This window comes from Lepisosteus platostomus, chromosome 9, assembly GCF_059453375.1.
Source record: "Lepisosteus platostomus isolate fLepPlt1 chromosome 9, fLepPlt1.hap1, whole genome shotgun sequence".
Lineage (NCBI taxonomy): Eukaryota > Metazoa > Chordata > Actinopteri > Semionotiformes > Lepisosteidae > Lepisosteus > Lepisosteus platostomus.
The window spans coordinates 30,140,683-30,161,184 of record NC_142619.1 but is presented as its reverse complement, the minus strand read 5'-3'; the positions used below and the strand labels follow the sequence as shown (position 1 = coordinate 30,161,184).

The following is a 20,502-nucleotide window of genomic DNA, read 5'->3' as shown; positions in this document are numbered from 1 at the left end:
CTCTCACTGAAATGGTGCTTTTTTATTAGTTGTTGTTAATGTTTTTTTTCTTCTGTAAAACACTTTGAGAAGCCACCTTTAAAGGCACTATATCAAATAAAGTTTATTATTATAATATTTATTATATGTATGTGTGAGTGTGTGTGCACGCGCGCTCATGTTGGTCATTGAGAATTTCTGGGGTTCCTATGAGATGATGACTTCTAGGTGGTACTTGGATGCTTTGGTTGGATTAGGGGTGGTACTTGGTCCAAAAAGTTTGAGAACCACTGACTTAGAGTATATTTCAAAAGTATATTTTTAAAATAACTGAATGAAGTGTGCAAACTAATGAGCTCACATGAACTCTTTGTGATGCTATTCAAAGCTTCTGCTGCAGCCACTTTGAGTACCTGCTTGTCTTCAAACTCTGATCTTTTCTTGTGCTTGAAGAATGCTTGAAGCAGCCATATCACCCTGCAACTCACAACTGGCAACCCACTGAAGCTAAGCAGGTGTGAGCCTGGTCAGTACCTGGATGGGAGACCTCCTGGGAAAAACTAAGGTTGCTGCTGGAAGAGGTGTTAGTGGGGCCAGCGGGGGGCGCTCACCCTGCGGTCCATGTGGGTCCTAATGCCCCAGTATAGTGACGGAGACACTATACTGTAAAACAGGCGCCGTCCTTCGGATGAGACGTAAAACCGAGGTCCTGACTCTCTGTGGTCATTAAAAATCCCAGGGCGCCTCTCGAAAAGAGTAGGGGTGTAACCCCGGTGTCCTGGCCAAATTTCCAATTGGCCCTTACTAATCATGGCCTCCTAATAATCCCCCTCTATGAATTGGCTACATTACTCTGCTCTCCTCCCCACTGATAGCTAATGTGTGGTGAGCGTTCTGGCGCACTATGGCTGCCGTCGCATCATCCAGGTGGATGCTGCACATTGGTGGTGGTGGAGGGGAGTCCCCATTACCTGTAAAGCGCTTTGAGTGGAGTGTCCAGAAAAGCGCTATATAAGTGTAAGCAATTATTATTATTATTATTATTATTGATTTAAACTACTATTTTATTTTTAATTCTGTTCATGACATTACAAAAAAGATATTACTGCTTTCTTCTCCTCTTGTTGATATATACCCCCTACAAAAAACTGCTCCTGAAAAACACTTCACTAACATTAATTACAAACTTCTTAGGAATTTATTATGACATTACAAATTAACATGTGTCGAAATGTGGATCTAACTTAAATTAAGATGGCCTCCGCGCCACCATTTCTAAAAAAAATTCAAGACCAGCTATACCAGTTTCTCCTTAACTTACTTTAAATTCACAATGTTAAACCAGAATTTCTTTACTATGTTGCAATTCTTTTAAATCGTGCCCAGATTATTTTTACCTCAGTTATGTTCTGCTGCTACAGTACATGGGTAAGAACTGCTTACAAGTCTTCAAAACTGCTTGTTATATTCTTAATTTTTATTTTTCTTCCTACTTTTGGGCTTGGTCGTGTTTGGAGATCAGATAGGCATGAAATACTGGAACAGAACAAACATTTATGTCTTCTTTTGCAGCTTTTAAGTTAATTTGACCAATGAATTCAAAAACCCCTTTAAAATCTATTTGTGAATCACTGAGTTTATCAACACTTAAGCCTGCTTCAGATTTGTATTTCAGACAGTGCAGTGATACATTTTATCTCTGGATTATCAGCTGCTTGCCAAAACACAGCCTGTAATGTAAATTGTTTCTCTATGAAACATTTTTTGCTATTTAATTCCCAATGTATTAGGTTGGAACTTGTTCGAAAGCCTTTAGAATGTCTTGCTGCTATCTAGTCTCTATAGTGCATCTGGTACATTTAATTTGTTTTCCAGCTGTAACCTGTGTTGTCCAGCTGAGCCATTTGCCCATTAGTTAATTACTTTGTGTTGGGAAATAATATTTTAAATAAAGCTTTATGAGAAAAAGAGAAAACAGGACATTAAAATAAAGCTTGACATATTGAGCCTTGAGGAAATCATCTTATTTTTTTAGAGATTATTATAATAAAATGTGTTGCATTTGAAAGGTTCTCTCCTATAAAAACAGAATTAAGACCCAAAATAAATAGTTTTTGAAAGCCACTCCCATTTAATCATTATTCATGAATATCCTAACAATTGTCAGAGCAACCTTACTCATATAAACATCATTAGGTGTGATAACAGGAAAATATGCATTAAACATACATTAAAACATAAAACAGGCTTGACAGGAGCCTAATAAAATACAAAGTGAAATGGCAGATTATTTAATGTAGAGATAAACAGATTAATTTGTTTTTAATTATTTGAGTGTACAATACAGAAATACTATCTTTCATGAGAACGTCAATGATGATATAGTATGAAGTTTAATCAAATCAGCTTCATGATTCTTTAGAACAGATGAATTCTTTAAAAAAATCAATAAAGTTTACATAAAACAACTAAACTTTTAATTCACATGATGTAATCAATCCTTCATTGTAACACTTAATTGTGACATGTTTTATCTTAAACTTAATGTAAAGTAAAAGAAACAAAGATACAGCAGTAATTTTTTTAAATATATATCAGTTAATCTTTCCTAGAAGAGACCAATGTGCTTATATCTTATATTGCACTTGCCACCTCCCTGTGTCATTTAAATTACCTTTTACTGATGACATTATTAGCAATACAATACATCACCCATGAACACTGGAAGGAATTTGTGTTATTGGAATTATATGGATACAACTTAAAAATGCTGTCAAATAATTGCACAACAAATATAAATGCCATTCTTTTGGTATGATAATCTAATTTTTCTTTGTAATATAGACCTAAAATATATATACATTTAATAAAATCAGTAGCAATCATGCACCAATGTAACATTTAGCCTCATCTCTTTGGAATGTTAAGGTTTTTTTAAAAAACAAAGTTTTACATTCAAAGTGGTCCAAGTCGAAACTGTTAGCTTTCTGTTATTAAAATGACTGAAAACAGTCTAAAGCCACTGTCACAGATCCATTCATTTGATATATAGCAAAATAAAAAATAAAAAAGACCAAAAAAAACAACAACAAATGCACATGTAACCTAGTATTTATTCTCGCTCTACAACGTAATGTTATTTGCTCAGTAATAATTGTAAGACGCATCCCTCCAAAGTTGTGCTTCTTTTATAAAATTACACAGGTGGACCCTGTGTGTTGTGGTTCTTCAGGACTGAGGAAAGAAGAGAAAAGTCAGTGTTGTTAAATTTTCGAAACTGCAGGACTGAAATGTGAGTCAAATGGGTTCTGGGAACAATGATCACCTTTATCTGTGAACCCTGCTTAAGTGACTGATAAGTCCTAACATTCAGCTGCTCTGAAGTTATATCCTTTAGACTTCAGCTTGACTCAGATTGGACTCCCCAGGATAATGCTTGCAAACAATACTACTTCACTGTTCTCTGTCATATGTTCACCATTGTACCCAGGGGCTGGAAGAAATAATGTTGCAGCAGCTGCTGAACCATGTCAAGACTCTCCTGGACTTTGCATTTACCTTTTCTAGCACGTGTGACCTTTCTCTTCTATGTGTCATAGACCAATTAATAACCAGTGTTAACCATAGCCTGATTACTCTACGCTTCTTTGAAGAACCTGGTACAGGTGGTCTGCAGACCTGCTTTGTCATCAAAGACTAATACTGTAAGATATGCAGAGAAACCAGCATTTCTGCATTCCACAATGAGATGGTCTAAGTGACATCTCCAAGCAGGGTGATACATCTCACTTACTGCTACCCCTGTAATGAAATATGCTGCTTAACACATTAATTACATTTGCACAGTCACCTGACCTTTTACTTATGCAGCCATGTAAGGGGATCATTTTTTTATCAAAACCATGACATCTGTGTCCATGATCAGAGTCCCATAGATCTCATAGCTGTTATTCCTAGGTACTAGGTATTCCTAGGTTTGAAATGACTTAACATGTCTTGAAGTCATTTCTTGTTCAAGATAGAAGAGTGAACAAATACAGCAATTTAGTGCCACCTAGAGAGTAATGCTTTATATGTACCCATTCAGAAGCCCATAAGCTCACACTGTATGTGCTACGTGTGACCTTAAGAAAACTGGATGTTTTCTTCTTGTAGGTATTTTCAGAATTCAAACCATACTTTTACATTTTAGTACAATCTATATATTTTTTACTTCCACACCATCAATGACCTCCTGAGCTCACTCTTCCAACTATGCGCTGTTAAGGAAGTGAACTTTCAGTAAATTTCATTTCAGAACAGCATTTCTGTGAAACTGATCCACACATTTGCAGCTAGACGTTTCATTGGAAGGATTATAATGAGGCTGTAGATACAATTTATTTACTTTGAACAAACCCGAGTTGTTTTTCAATATATTAAACATTGCAGAGACGCAAGAATCAATTATTCACACTATTCCATTACAATAATCACTTAATTACAGCTAAAACACATTAGCCAGTCTGTCCAAAAACAGTCATAAAACAAACAGAACCCCTTAAATCCTAATGATAAAACTCAGTGCCTAAAGGTTCTTTATACCTCTCTAAAAGATCGCACCACAGCCACTGATATTTTTTAGCTGCTGAGCACAACCTTCATTATTTTTTCTTTCTTTTCTTCTGTGCTTTCATTCTTCATGCTGTAATTGGCTGTCAGATTGGTGGTGGGAAATAAATAAATAAAATCATACAGAAAAAAGTCACCCCTATAAGTTTGACAAACTATGGCCTGCTAATTAGCAAGAAAGATAAATGTTTAATACCCCTAACCCTGGCAACACCAGGATCGGCTGTGACCTAAAGCTAGAATGTACAATACCTTTCCTTGGGAGTATCTGCCAGTTTCATTCTCTTTGATGCTGTGCTGTGGCTCCCAGGGAGGAAGAGCTGGGAGTTGGGGTTCACAGTTTGTACCTTCTCCTCTCTTTCAACCTGTGAGGAGGGGGGGTGGTGGACCGCATACACAAAAAACAACAAAAACTCAGGTTGCACCCTTTGAACAAAAGAGGAAAGCCTTGGTATTTTTTCAGAGGGGTAAGGAGGCTGATATGTAGCTTGGTGTGCTTAGCTGACTCCCTTTATCAGTCATAAGTACAGCACATTTATCCCAAGGACTACTACTAAGGGGAGAGAAAGCAGAACTCGTACCCACCTTAAGAATCTTTCGAGGCTCCCAATAAATTTACCACAGGGTTTAAACACCAGATTTATAATATCTCAAGAACTTATGACACCCACAAAAGCTAAAATTGTAAAATTCTAATCTAAAAATACTATTGATCTTAGAAGTGTTTTTGTGACGGGAGAAGGGTTTATTGTTTATGCAATTATATGAGGTGTCCTTATTCAGTTCACTGTTTTTAAGCATAGATTACAATTGCTGCCAACTGCTGACCTAAATGAAACAAAGACTAAAATGAAAAAGGCATTCTGGTACCTTGTTCAGATACCTTCAACCAAATATCACAGAGCAAAGTTTCGTTACTCATAGCCAGAGAAAACAAAGAAATATAAAATGTTTTCTTATTTTTTAACACAACATTACAGAACTTTAGTGTCACCTCCTGTCAACAGGTTTCTAAAAAAAGATGGGAGCTCAGCAAAGTGCAACTGAGCGGAGTTTAGCTCCAGAAGATAAAAATGCACATTTAAAAATTCATGGCAGTTTTTCATGCATGTTTGATCAAAACCTGTCATCCTAACAACAAACTAAGGGGGAGAATTGTGCATGAAATCTGGGAATGGTTTAAATGGGAATGGTAATAGTGAGAATCCTTGCTAACCTTTATAAAACAAGTCACAGAAGCATGTTTTCTAATGCTTTCTATACATACAGGGACTATTATTTTAGGATGACAGAAACTGGTCAAGGAATATGTTATGGAATTTAGATCTTGAGTTAAGGAAGGTGAACAGACAACATAGAAAAAACTCACCATGTTCCTCTTCCTTCTGTATGGATGTCCATCCTTGTTTGGAATAGTCTCCTCTTCATTGGATCGTAGTGGTTTTCGAGAAAGGTCGTCTCTCTTGTGCACTACTGTGCTCCTAGATTTCAACTGTCTAATGACAGAAACAAATCTAGTATTACAAGGCTTATTTTACAGGTCATATAAGAAGGGGAAGGCCAACTTCAATAAGTGGTGAACTACTGCTGCTTTGAGAACCACACATTCAAGGACACCACTGTTAAAACAGGTAGAGTCCCCTAAGTCATGATTAGCATTAGAACAGCCCACACCCTAACCACATCCAGTGTTTTCTGTGGGAGCTATATATTTAGGCCTCATGAAAGATGGTGTGCCCAATTCCATGTTCACCCCTTGTCTTTCATCATTCATATACAGTACATCGGAACTTCAAGTAGGTGGCTGTGTCAGCGTGCGCAGGTTGCAAAGGAACAAGTAAAGGTTTATTCCATGCTGAAAAGAGAAGAACAGAAACACAACGTTTTGGCAGTGGAGCCTTCTTCGGGTGGCACATTGCATTTCTTTTTTTCTCTTTTCCACATCAGAACCTAGTGAGTCAGGTGTTAAGAGTCCACTTTGGCCATCTGATTATCCAATTACAGTAGAGGTGCAATTCCTCAAAAGCAAACTACAAACTATCCTATCAAATGACATGGTACGAGCTGAATCATGGTAATTTGCTGACAAATTGGCCACCAACTTTAAACCCTTGATCTATCACCCCAGTCAACACCACGACAATATCGAAATGACAAGACAAAGTTTACTGTCCCACAACTGAAGGAATGTCACTTAGAAACAAAATATGTTGTCAAAAATATAAGAAATACAATATACTGTGTAGACTACCTCTAGTGTAAATTGTTACACGACTAGCAATTAAGCTCAGGAGTTTATTCTTCATTTGGTTAAGGCATTGTGCATTTTCTCTTTGCATAGATGAAATATTCCATTAAATTTAAAAGAATCAACCTATTAACAAGGCTTAGGATTCTTGGCATGCAACAGTAAATAATTTATTAAATTAAATTAAGCCATATATCAATATTTATACATACGTGCTACTTAATTATAACAGAGTTCGTAAGATGTCCATGGCTGAATGCAGAAGAGATGTTAACTTTGTGTTCATTTGCAGATTGTGAGCAGAAAGACAATTACACAGAAGGAAAGTTTTTCTTTCTTTCTGGACCAGGCCTCCTCCCTCTTCCCTTTAAAAAATCATGGTGCCAGCTCCTCATTATACTCAAATAAGTAGACAAGGTATGGCAGAAAGGTAGACTGAAAAATATCATGTCATGACCAAAAACATTTTAATGTTTTTCAGGTTCCTGGAATGACAACTAGAACCAGCCCATCCATAGGAGACAGTAAGAAGAAACAGCCTCATTAAGGAATACCTGCTGAACTGTTTACAGTTTGAACCCAAGTCTCATTGCAGAAAACTGTGCTTTGGGTTAATCTGTATCTGTGAAAATATCCCAGAGATATTTACTTGAACAAGGCTTGTAACGATGGGTGAGTCGACAATTACTGCATGGAGTCAGTAACAGTAAGTAAAAGGGAGTTATAGGACCATTCCTAATCAATTAGACTACAAAGATAGTTGCTTACACAGTTGCTGCTCTGCTCTGCATTAAGAGAGACATTTTCACTGACAGATTGCATAAAAAAGATTTTCATCTATCATGTGGGCCACATGCCTTGCCCGCAACAACTAAAACACATTTTTAAATCTTATGTAGAGGCACTCTGCCTTTCCTATTGATGTTATAATAAAGTTACTCAATGAAACTGATGAAAAATAATACAGAAAATGGCAAAAATTGAAATAAGAAATGAGACAAGGCCCTTCGGCCCATCTTACCCTTAAACCCATCTGGGACAAAGAATAAAAAAGATATTTATTTCTGGCAAGGCATTTCCCAGAATTTATTTAAAAACCTGCAAATACTGAAATTCCTGCACATTACATTTTTACTGTACATATGAAGATACAATTTCATTGGTTTTATAGAACTGTTAACCTTAGCACAGCAAGCAGCAATTGATGCCTTTCCGATTCTGCCATACCAGAGACTTGTTAACCGATCAGGTTGTCTGTTCTTGTTTGGCAAAGCTCTACTGCATTGGTTTTCCTATAAACGCCTGTACAGCTTCCCAGAATGAGACAGATCCTTAGGTTCAACTCTGAGACTCTAGGGGGCATTGTTTTTGAGCTTTAGAGGCGATCTGTCGCTAAAGACATTGATTCTATAAAAACTGATCGACTAAACAACCCCAAAACTGTGTCTAATTCCGCCCTGCCGTTTAAATTGAATCCTTGCAGAAACTTCATTTTTTTAAGTTTCACATGACAAATAAATATCACAATAACACTGTCATTTTTTTTTTCCTGTGCAAAAAGTCAATAGATCATGACATTAAGATTACTAGTATGCAATTTACTGACATAAGGCTGCAGATCAGGTTTCTCCCATGGAAATAATTAAAATAACATGAGCTGAAGGTGAAGATAATCTGAAACTTAACTTTAATACTGATTATTAAGTGAATTTATATTGTGTATATTATTTATTTTAAATATAGATTAATTGCAATAAGCAGTACTTATAGAAGTTCAAATATGCCTTGTGCAGTGTATGAAAAATGTGTTAGTGGCTTAATAGCAAAATTCATATTCTCTACTTTGTCAAAGAAATCATGAATTTAGAACATTCAAATACATAAACACGTATATTTAAAAGATGTCTTAATTTGAATTTTGAAAACAACGAAATCATCACATGACCATCACATAAAAAAAAATCTTGTGTAGGAACACTCAGTAATATGGGTCTTTGAAATTACAACAGTGTTTTAACAACATTACGTCTTGTGCCCTCTTCCCATTTTGTCCCATTTTATAAATCACAATTTGTTTTAAAAAAAATTAAAACCAGAATGTTTTACTTGGGGTAAAATAAGGTACAGTGAATGTCAGCAAAAGCTAAAGAGAATAATACCAAATATGTTGCTTATGTAAGTATAGTATGCTAGTCTTTTAAGGTTAGTCTCTACCAACTCTGCATACTGGGTTAGTGCAATTTTTGCCCCTTTCCTCTTTGTAGATTTGTTCAAGCTGTTTCTGTTTGCCTGGGAATTGCTTACGGACAACAGTTTTCAGCTCTTTCTATGGATTCTCAAAAGGATGCAAGTCAGGAGTTTGAGTGGGACACTCAAGGGCTTTCACTTTTTTTAAACCACTCCACTATTGCTTAGCCCGTTGAAAGATTATTTTTTGTCCTAGTTTGGGTCCTGAAGCAGTTTGTCCTGTAGGATATGCCAACACTGTGCTCCATTTATGTTCCCAACAGTCTTCAACGAGTTTCCCTGCTGATGAGAAGCAGTACTATAACATAATGCAGCCACTACCATGCTTGATGACAGATATAGTGTTGTACTACTATATGCTGGGTTTGCATCAGATGGAATGCTTTGCATTTTGACCAAAAGTTTCAGTTTTGTCTTGTCTGACCACAGACATTTTGTGACACATTTGCAGTATCATTTAGGTGATGTGCTGCAAACCCCAAGTGGCATTTCATTTTTTTGTGCTCCTTACAAGCCCCTTTTGTGGACTGGCTGAGTTATAAATGACTGATGCACATTTTCTCTCATTTTTGCCTTTGAAATGAACTGAACCATGAAGGTAGCCGTTGGCCTCATGGTAACACCCTTCCTGCCCGGCTGCTCCGTGAGGAGGGGCAACCTGATCCAGGCATTCCTTGAACTTCTTAATGAGCGACGTCACCAGAAATATTAAAGTTCTTTGCATTTTTTTTTATATTGATATAAATATTTTCTAAAAATCTGTGTCTTTCTATAAATATATCTCCAAGATGTTTTAAAAACTCCTTTGTGTTCATTGTTTAATCTTTGTTACCTGACTGAGGAACCTTACAGGGACAGATATACTGTATCTATTCTGACAGCATGTGAACTACTATTATTGCAAACAGACTGAGGCCACCCAACTAACTGTGTGGCTTCTAATGGTAGATTTGTGCACATGTTAGGTTGTAGGTAGATTGTATGGTAGATCTGTGCATGTTTGTCACAGTAAAGGCTTTGAATACTTACGCTATCATGACCTTCTATTTCACTTTCATATAATTATATATATATTTTTTTTTAATTTGGAATTACCATGGACAAGTGACAAGTGATCATGAACTGTGGGTTACACAGCCAATGCATTTCAGTACTTTATCTATTAGTCATTACTCTGTAGTAGTAGTTACTCTGATAAGTTATTTTTGCTCACAAGTGGTCACATTACTGTACCTTATTTTTACAAATACCTTCATTACCTTATTTAGAGAAATACTCACATTCACGCGATACCTTAAGAAAGACCTTATACCTACCCAACCATGAGAGTGAAGCCAATATCCTGGCTTCGCTTCCATCAAGGAACAGCTGGATGAGTAGATTCTTGAATCAAATAAACTACTGTACTAACTACTACATGGGGCAGATGGGCTGAATGGCCTCCTCTCATTTGTAACCATTCCTAAGCCCTTATAAAATAACCATGTGCACATAGTTTAAGGTCTACTGATTTTGAGAACGCCTGGCCATAAAATTGAGTTGCGGAAATTAATATCGCAGTTGATACTTATCATTCTTTGCTACCCAGGAGTGATCAAGTATAGACAGAAATCTTAAATTATTCCTAATCTCCTTTAGCCAAGTCATTTAGACACAGTTTTCCATTATTAAGAGAACAGATTAGTGCATATCAATACGTTAATGACTATTAAAGCATTATTATAAAATCTTAAACTGTATTAAAACCAAAATGCTTACCAAATGTCTTATTATCACATCTTAATATTAAATGTTAATGGTATTTAAATTATCACTATTAAATATTTTAGTGCTGTGAATAATCAGTTGTTTTTTAGGCACCTAGGTTAAAAGCCTAGTATAGTTTAAAACTTCACACATGTTAATTACAGTCATAACTAAAATATTCATCGAGGAACAGCAGATCTGGAGGCAGTCTAGATCAGAAAGGCTCTTTAAGTTGTTAGTTTTTAAATGTCTCAATTCAGCTCATCAAGGTACATGTCAAAGGCTTTGTTACACAGCTCTGATATGGATGCGTTTACATTCACTAACAGAAAAAAAACCGAACAGAAATTCTATTTACCATTAACATCTAGTCTGGCATTAACATTTAGTGTTTACTAATAGATGGATTTCTTAAATGTCCATCAAGAGGATGGGAAAGAGCTCTAGAACAACGTTTTTTTTCCTTCCACGTCCCATATTTTAACACTGTACCGTAGGTATGGAGAGATATTAGGTTAGTCGTTTCTCCAGCCATCTGCTTTCCCCCACCTGCAGGGAGATTTTTATTTATTTTTTTCCCCATCTCTCTTGCAGGTGAGCGCTTACCTTATGTAATGCTGTCTTTGCCACAGCATCTCACTGCGACCCTGTCAGCCACAGAACAGCAGGCATGACCCTAGTAATGACCACCCTGCAGCCGCAGAGTTGGTCAGCATCGGCTGATTAAACTTTTAACAACATCCCCTGTGCAATAAAGGGCAAAATGACAACTTTGCCCATCGTCAAGGTGTCTGTATAATAAACTAATTAGCTGAACCTCACAGTCTGTGGAGCTTTTAATGAGTGCTATCGGCTGGCCTCTGTAATAATAACCCAGACTGCCCCCTTTTGGGATTCAATTAAGGCAGAGACTGTCATATGCTTGGCGTAGCTGATCAATGAATCCATTCCGACCTTTGTCGGAAGTGTTCACAAGGTCAGTGGCAGTAGCAAGGACAGCCAGCACGGTTCAGGAGACCTACCCGATGGCAGACGACAGGCTCCGGTACCAGTCATTAATGTCCTCTTGGTCACTCGACATCAGCAGAAGTTTGCCTTGCTCGAAGGTTAACTGAAAGAGAAGACACCACTACATTAATGTGATAGGTTTGCCTCTAAACGGTGTGGATTCTGTTTCATTTAAACTCATTATTAATCTGATTTTTCTGTCTCTAGACCACTATCCGTTAACATTTTATCATGCAATCACCCCCACCGCCTCCTATTACAGGAGTCCCTCTCAACAGCCAATGTAATTGACATAACACTGTTGTACGTTTCCCTTCTGAAACAGCAGTTTCTTCTTTACCAACTAATTTTCCCTTGTACAGAAAGCCATGTTTACCAGGTGATTCTTAGAGTTCAGTTCCACAAAGCCGAAAGGTCACACTAATTACTCCCCCTTTCACCATTTCTGTTTTTCAAAGAAAAATTCCTGTATATGCATCTAAAAAAATCTGACTGTGGAAACTAGTTGTACATAGTCAGACTGACTTCTGATTCCAGTTTTTTTACAGGAAGAAAGGGGATTCACAACTTAGTTCAATATGTTTTAGCTATCTATATTTACATTGCAGGAAATATCAATAATATGACATTTTCTTTTTGAGATAATAAGGTACTGGTAAGTATTTTTTTCTAAAGATGGTACTTCCACCTCATCCAAATTATCACTGTAAGCACATCTTTTAGACAAAATCAAAAGTACAATAAGCGTAGTGCAGATGATTAATTAACATGATAAACTGGGTGAAAACTAGGGTCACACAGCATCACTGATAAATTAGATTTATGTTTAAACATCTTAAGGCCAAGGTATTGTGACAATTTCATTTCCTCTCTGCATTTACAATAATGCTAATGCTTCCATTCTTTTTCGTTAATTGGAGAATTTCACTAAAAAATATTTAATGCAAGTCTTGAAAAACTTAATAAGGCTTTATAACAAAGTCTACCTTTATTCATCATCTTTGTGTTGGAAATGAAGCATTTTCAAGCTTTTCATTGTGTAAAATGGAGCAAACTTACTTTTCTATCAATACTTCATATAGCAATTACAGTACGTCACATTTAGTTTACTTTCACTTTCTGGATGTTTCATGAGCTTGGGAATGGGCTACACATTGAAAGTGGCACATTTTACAAACTTTGAAATACAGCACATTTTTTTCTTGCTTGAATGATCACATCTACAATATACTGTACACATAGACATGTGATGTAAGGAAATAAGCACTGAAATCTTACTGTTTAGTCTAGAACCATACAGTACAAAGCATTGGCAAAAATCTTTTGTGTTGTCTGTCACTATTTTCAGGTTAGCAGGAATACTTCTAACTAGTGTGGAAAAGATCAGCAATCCCTTTCTTGAAGTTAATAGCCCATTCCTTTGTATAATCTGTACTGGGATGTACTGGAAAGAGAAGCTGACAAAAGTAACAGTCAAAGATGGCCCCCGCACTATAATTTCATAATAATTGAAGATACTTGTTTGATGACTGGTCAGGTCATGGCCATGTGGTACCCTAATGTCTTCTCTGTAATGACATTGCAAAATTGTGAAAAGGTCATTTCTGCACCATTCTTCAATGATAACTATATCATGAGCCACATGTCCAAACACAAGTGTTCCTTTACAGACAACAAAGGTCTTTGTCTTTAAAAACAAAGACCAATGCATGAAAATTCTGTACTGCTCTAAATCATACTCAAGAGTTACCATTTGCAGGATGGGCAACTGAAATTGCCATTACAGGTTTTTAAAATGATTCAAGCCCTAAAGACTGTCGAGAGTTGTTCTCGTCTCCTGCGGTGTGAAAAGAGACACAAAAGCCACAAACACAAGTTAAACACTTGAGACTCATCTGAATTCCCATTTCCGTCTTGGTGTGCACTGTCTGATGCAGACAAGACTGCCAGTGGAATGCTAGTTTGTTCCAGCAGAGGTTGCTGTTATATAAGAAATCCCAGGCTTGCTGTTTAAAAGCACTAACCGTCACATAGCAATATGAAATCCAGAAGAGGAGTTCTGACTGAAGTGTCTGAAGAAGACAATCTATAAGAGAAGATCTAGTTCTGACATTTCCCTACGCAGTCTGTGTGCAAAGGCTGAGAAAGTGAATGTCAAATGAAGAATCCCATCCTGGTATTTATGTGACATTTTTTGCTGCATTATATTTTTTATTTTTTTTTTACAATACATGCAAATATGTTGAACATATTATGAAAGTTTCCCTTGTATTGAAAACTCTCAGACTGAAATTAAACATGGCCTTGAAAAAACTATTATTGCCTCAAAAGTCAACAAAAGCACTGGTGAGTTGCTGGAAACAACATATTACTTTTCACGGTTTTCATAAAGGAGTGACAAGACGTTCCTAAGACAAGCAGGGTTGTCCTGATCCTCTGAGGTATCTAAAAGAAAGAGTAAGAGACTACCAGTGCTATACTTTCGCTTACTTTGTGTCACATACAGTACTGTATCTCAGTGACAGCTCCCCACAACGTGACAAAATTACTCACAAGTAGTAGAAAAGTACCAGAGACCAAAAGATAATAAGCGGGCAATGTGAATTTACCAACAGACAGAAAGCCAATGATACAAAACAAAATATGTATTTATGGCTTGTCACGGTGTTTTCTGGAAATGGTTAGTAAAAATCTAAAGTGTAAGGACTTTAAAGATGTTTTGCAAAAGTAACACTAAAACTAGCGTTTGAAGCTGTAAAAATCTAACTTTTTGAATGGATAAAAGGAGTAGCACAACTTCCAATACAATCAAAGTACAGTAACAGATTAGAACCTTCCTTAGTAAAGAGAAATGTTCAGTAGAGTAACACATCAAATACCGTCTCTGCCACACACCAAAGAACAAAAATAGCAGCAGCAAAAACTAGCCTAACTCAATGAATGTGGTATATTTTGTTGTACTGTACCTGAAACCAGTATGACAAACTTCCATAGAGAATTAACATTTCACAGTAAGATACAGTATACTATACGTGACATAAGTTTGTATTTATATCAAATTCTAATTTACATGCTACAAGAAATGTGTTGAAGATTACTTAACCCCAGCGGGTTTCAAAACAGTCTCAATTTCTGTGGAATTGTTTGTGAAATGTAGTAAAATTCTGTATTTATAGTGGTGCTCTCACAGAAAAATGAAATAGATCTGTTATTTACCTTATCTTGTGCTGAATTCAGGTTAACAACGCTATACACCAACAACATCATGTGCTAAATAAAAAGACATCACCAGCAGATCTTACTTAAACAAGCAATGTTGCCCAAGAGGGAGTGTGTAATTTGAAGGGGTTTACTGTCTTCATAATTCAAGTATGGATTTGATTAAATCAAATAAATAATCTCCTTATACTGACAACAGCGCAACAAACAAAACAATATGACAGCTGCGGAAAATTCAAATATATGTGAGCAGAATATAGATAGTTGGAACTTTGCTCAACTAAACACTTGGCATGGTTTCAGGTTATTTAGCTCCAGCTGGACTGTAAATATTAATAATGTACTATAAGTTTAAACGATGCTTCACCTTGATTTCACAAACTTCAAGAGCATACTTAGTATTATGCCATTTCAACTCAGTGCTTTTCTTGTCACCAAAATTATAAGCAGGGCTAATGCAAAATGCAAAAAGCCGCGAGGCTTTAAAATGTCAGCAGTTAAATTTTACTGAAACGTTTTGCCTGTTTTGTACATTATCACATCATGCTTTCTTAAAAAAAAAATTAAGTTCAAAGTACTTTTACTGCTAGTCCAGTTTGCCCCACAGGTGGTTTTAAGACTCCCAGGGCAATTTGGTCACTTTCTTAATTGGGACTCTAAGCTAGCAACTGCAGATGCTGGAAACTGCTTTGCTTTCTACGCCACAGAGATGCAGTTAGGCAGGCAGGGCTGTGCAAAGTTCTTCACTGAAGAAATAAATTTAGATATAAACCTAAATGTGTTAAGAGCTCCATTAGCTGACCAATATCTTACAAGACATTTTCTCACCAAACTTTCAGAATTTCAGGTCATGCTGTATATAAAACCCTCATTAATATGTTTAGTATTTAATATTTATTTTTTAAAACTGAAATCTTTTTTTGTTTTGCGGTACTTCCTGGACCTATTACTTTCCAGTGAAAAGGATTAGCACTCTTATGTCGTAAAATGAAGGGGAGCTTGAGGAGTGAGGGGGATGCAACTTCATCCCTTTAATCATCGGGCATTACCTGCTTTCATCAACATTAAAAGAGCTTTATTCCAAGATTACTCATGTCAAATAAGAAAATCAGAGATCCAACCCCAAACAATAGACGTTTTATACCAGAATAATTAGAATAGGAACCTATTAGAGAGGATTATAATTAGTGGCTAACATATTAAATGACCTTTAACATTTACCTGAAGCCCTGGTTATATGGAAAACAGGCAAGGTTATGAATGGCATATTAGTAATCTTTAATCTTTATTACTGCTGCGGACAGAATTTTAATGATTGTTAAATAGGCAGCGGTCACTAACATATCCCTATTAAAATAAAGGGGGGAAAAAGCTCATAAAAAATTAAATGGATTAAGATTTCAAATGTACCATCATCAAAAGTATTATCTAATTATGGAGTTCAGTGAGCAGGCCAAGTGAAATGGCTGATAATATTAGTTACTCGCCACATGGGAATGGTTGAGATTTATGCACAAATAGATTCCACTTCTGTTGCAACGCAGTAATTAAGAATTTGTCAGGAAATTTGACCCTCTAGGGTAGAAATTACTTTGTAAAATAGGAATGGCAGAGCCCTAGCCTCCTTACTGCACATAATTTAACTTGATTATTTATACATCAAAGAGAGTCTGCTGTGGATGCAGTATAATATTTAAGTAGTTGGAATATTAGGGAGTGAAGCATCCAGAAAAGGAGGAAAAAAAAGCTTTCTCTTCCAAATATGCGTGAGAAAATGGAGGAAATTTTCATAAAGCTTTTCGTTTTGCATATAAATTGGTGTCTAGATTGTGCCTGTGCATTTACTGCTGTCAAATTTAATTTTTCTTTAATTCTTCAGGCCCAGATGTGAAAGGCTCCCAAGTGCTGACAGCAATTTTCCCTGCTTACAGGTAGCACCCTGGATCAATAATATGTCTTTATGAGAAATTACCCTTAATGTTATTGAGTATGCATTTTGCTTTATAGGATAACAAGGTAATGAAATGCCATTTCAGTCATTAGATAACGCTAACTACTTAAATAAAAAGGGTGACAGGCCTGAAGAAGATGTATTTACTGGCAGGAAGGAAGGGATGAATTTCTAACCTAATCTGATAAGCAGCTGAAAGCTTTTAACATTTGAAAATGAAAATTACCAGCATAAATACAAGCAAATATTATGCTAATTCCTCAGATTATGCCTTACCTCAAGAATAAGTTTATATACATTATAATGTAATTACTGTATTCACGTAAAGACCCATGGGGAAAAATACCATCCTAACTTTGTGAGCTTGAGTTTTTTTTTAATTTCACAAAGACAACAGAGAGCCACTCTTTCTAAAGCCTCCATAGATATATAAAAGAATATCATATTTGCATGAATGACTTTTAATCATAACTCTTAACTGTATGAAGTGCAACTGTACAAATGGTACTCCTATACCAATGACTATGATACTAAGAGTTGTGATTCCTGGTTCATCACCAGACACTGCTTTAAGAGACGACTGAATAGCAATGTGCTCATGTGAGTGCGATCAATTTTGATTTTTCCTCCACTAAGCTCAACACAGCAAATGTCCAGTGGCACAGTGTGGTCATTGACAGGAATCTACATCAGATTTACATATATTTCCTTCTAAACCCCATTTCAGGCCAGCAGATATCAATAAAAAGCATGCAACACCTGCTACCGTGCTAAATATGATGAAATCTCTTCCTCTCAATTTCTAGAACGATTTCACATCGAAAATAGGAAAAGTATCTTAATAAAATCCAAAATACAGAGCGCAAGGCTTCAACTCATTTTCACAATACAATGAAATAGATCAAGATGTGCAGATACAGTCACAGGTGAATCCCATTAATTTTCCAACTACGTGAATCTTTGTCAGTTGTTTTTTTAACGGTATAGAATAGACAACATTGGTAATATGCACATTTGTGAACTTCACAGTTCCAGAACATGAACTTAACCTCCCTAGTATTCAATGATAGGTTTTATGCAAGTACAGTTGGACAAACACATGTATACAGACATTATACAAAAGAACCAATATAAATGGAAAAATACTTGGACTCAGATTTTCAGGTGATATTCCCTCTTTACCAGTAACTGGAATTGTACAGAAATCAACATGGAGATTGACAATGAAGTGAATGCCAGTTAATCGCATTGTGGCTTTAACACATTATTGTTATTTTAAATGATATCTGTTGGATTAATGGGTATTTAAACTGAGCATGTCTGCAAATCCATGCCCTGTCAATGTCCACTCTGTGCCACGGCTCTTCTTTTTAATCATGAAGGTAAAGCCGTTATGGCCACTAAAAAAGATCATTACTTACGTACAGAGGTCTTTAAATCTGTTTGCTTTTGAAAACCCGACTCTGTCAGATACTGTAAATTTAACTTTATACGTTATACGTTTTACATTTGAATCATACACTGTTGAGTCCCAGGATCTATGCAGAGATTGCTGTTTGTGTGATGCACAAAAAACAAGAAACTTCCAAAATCTAGTGCTAAGGTATTCCTAAGTTTATTCATGTATGTGTACATTTATGTGGGATAAACCTTTACATTTGTACTGTACTGTACATACTACTGGTCAGCACCTGTGTTTGCAACATACCAAAGACCAAGCAAAGTTCCAAGCTTTTAAGTATCAATTATTTTCTTACATTGTATAACTAGAAAGAAAACTAAAAAAAGAGTTCACTGCAGTGTAAAATCATCATTTAGAAATACCACGTGTGCTTCTCACCTAAGGAAAGATACATTGGGTGGATAATTAGCATGAAATTTCTTGAATGAAAGAAACTGGTCCTTTGACTTTGATCCAGCAGTTAACCTTCTAGTGTTGAACTCATTCATCAACACTTTACATTATACTACTCAGACAAAGAAAAAGATGTGTTGCTTTATGACTTTTTTTAATGAGCTGGACCAGAAGTCTACCTTTTTACCTATGTCATCAGTACAGCTGATACACTTCAGTTTCACTAAGGGTAAAGGATTATAAATTCTGAATTAATTTTCCATAAATGATTAAAAACTCAAGTGTTGCATGGCATGTAGCAAACAAGTGACAGTATCCGACATCAGCCCTTTCTTCCCCGTGGGCAAAGAACCCTCTCCGCAGTAAATTAGTTTGATGGACAAATTGACCCTAGTTTGTCCTCAGGGAAGAATGGACCCAAAGTCAACTTGAGAGCTGTTTATTTTATAGAGTGCTGAAAAAAAGTGATTTGTTGTTTTTTTCCCCCAAAATAGATCTATGAATCTTAAAAATGTACATTTTAATATTTAATACCACGGCTTAACTACTTTAAACTCCACATCCAGGAAGAGCAAACCAGTCTGTCGTTCTAAAAGACAATGGGGTGACAGACATTTTGACACCTGTCTTCCTCAGCGTAGTCTACAGTACAAATACTTGGCTTGTGATTAGCACTCATGGAATCTAACTCGTGTCAAAATAACCCTTTGGGATTTTGTACAAGAAGCTTTTCTATGGGGAATAGTTGCAACTAACTCCTTAGCTGTCTGGCAGTACCTACAAACCAAGAATTTACTGTCAGAACAGAATTGTTTATGAAGAAATTCCAAAATAAAAAAATCACGATAACTAAAAACATAAAAAGGAAATGTCCAGTCTGATTTGCCACAGATCTTGTTGTGTTTTTGATCCACAAAATGTGATAATTTTAAAATTCTGACAATAATTTCAGTAATACTTTTTAACCGTTATGAACAAGAGGTCTATAGCCATGTTTTAAAATGTATTACTATAAATTAAGACAAAAGGGCAAAAAAAGTCAAACAGAAGAAAAACAATGAAAATGTTTGGAAACCAAATATTAAGAATCTGCTTAAATTCACACTTCAGACTGTCTGTTGCACAACTCAAACACCACAACCATTGGAAGCAAGAAGTAAGGCAAAGATTGGCTAGAATGAAGCAAAACTCATACTGCGTTCATAAAGTGATAACGTTATAGGAAGATAACCACAGATCAACCATGAAGATATACAGTATCTAAGTGGACAAAGTGAGTTCTCCAAGGCAGAGGCAGCCAACTGCCAAGTAAGTCTTCTTAAAGCTTTCCATTAGCCACAATAGCAATCTAACATTGGATATCTCCTTGTCACTCAAAACGAACAAAACAAAATCCCCGTTCCTTTGTAGGGACGTAATAAAACTCGTATATACACAGGGAATAGTTAGTGAAATGTAATTTTGTTCTATTGTCTTCAGTGTGAAAGCTCGAAACCTTTTCAGGTACTTAAAATGAACCATAATGGTGCCACCTGAGGGAGTTTTGTGATGGTTCCCTCCCTTCACAGACAACACTGTTTTTGCTTTGGTGTGAAAGGAAAATGGACTTGGTTCAGCAGCAGACATCCTATTGGTCTT

The 20,502-nt window shown here is 36.2% G+C and overlaps 1 protein-coding gene across 3 annotated transcripts in view; it reads right to left on the bottom strand.

The window, feature by feature from the left end:
* Positions 1-2,090: 2,090 nt before the first annotated feature.
* Positions 2,091-20,502, bottom strand: part of arhgef39 (Rho guanine nucleotide exchange factor 39) — an 82,811-nt gene continuing 64,399 nt past the window's right edge. For all 3 annotated transcript variants that reach the window (XM_088644669.1, XM_088644668.1, XM_088644670.1), the window contains 4 exons: positions 11,854-11,942; positions 5,960-6,086; positions 4,843-4,955; positions 2,091-3,213 (listed from right to left, as the gene is read on the bottom strand). In XM_088644669.1, the coding sequence (XP_088500795.1) occupies positions 3,168-3,213; positions 4,843-4,955; positions 5,960-6,086; positions 11,854-11,942 (375 nt within the window). In that variant the 3' untranslated portion in view covers positions 2,091-3,167. The remainder of the gene's footprint in view (positions 3,214-4,842; positions 4,956-5,959; positions 6,087-11,853; positions 11,943-20,502) is intronic.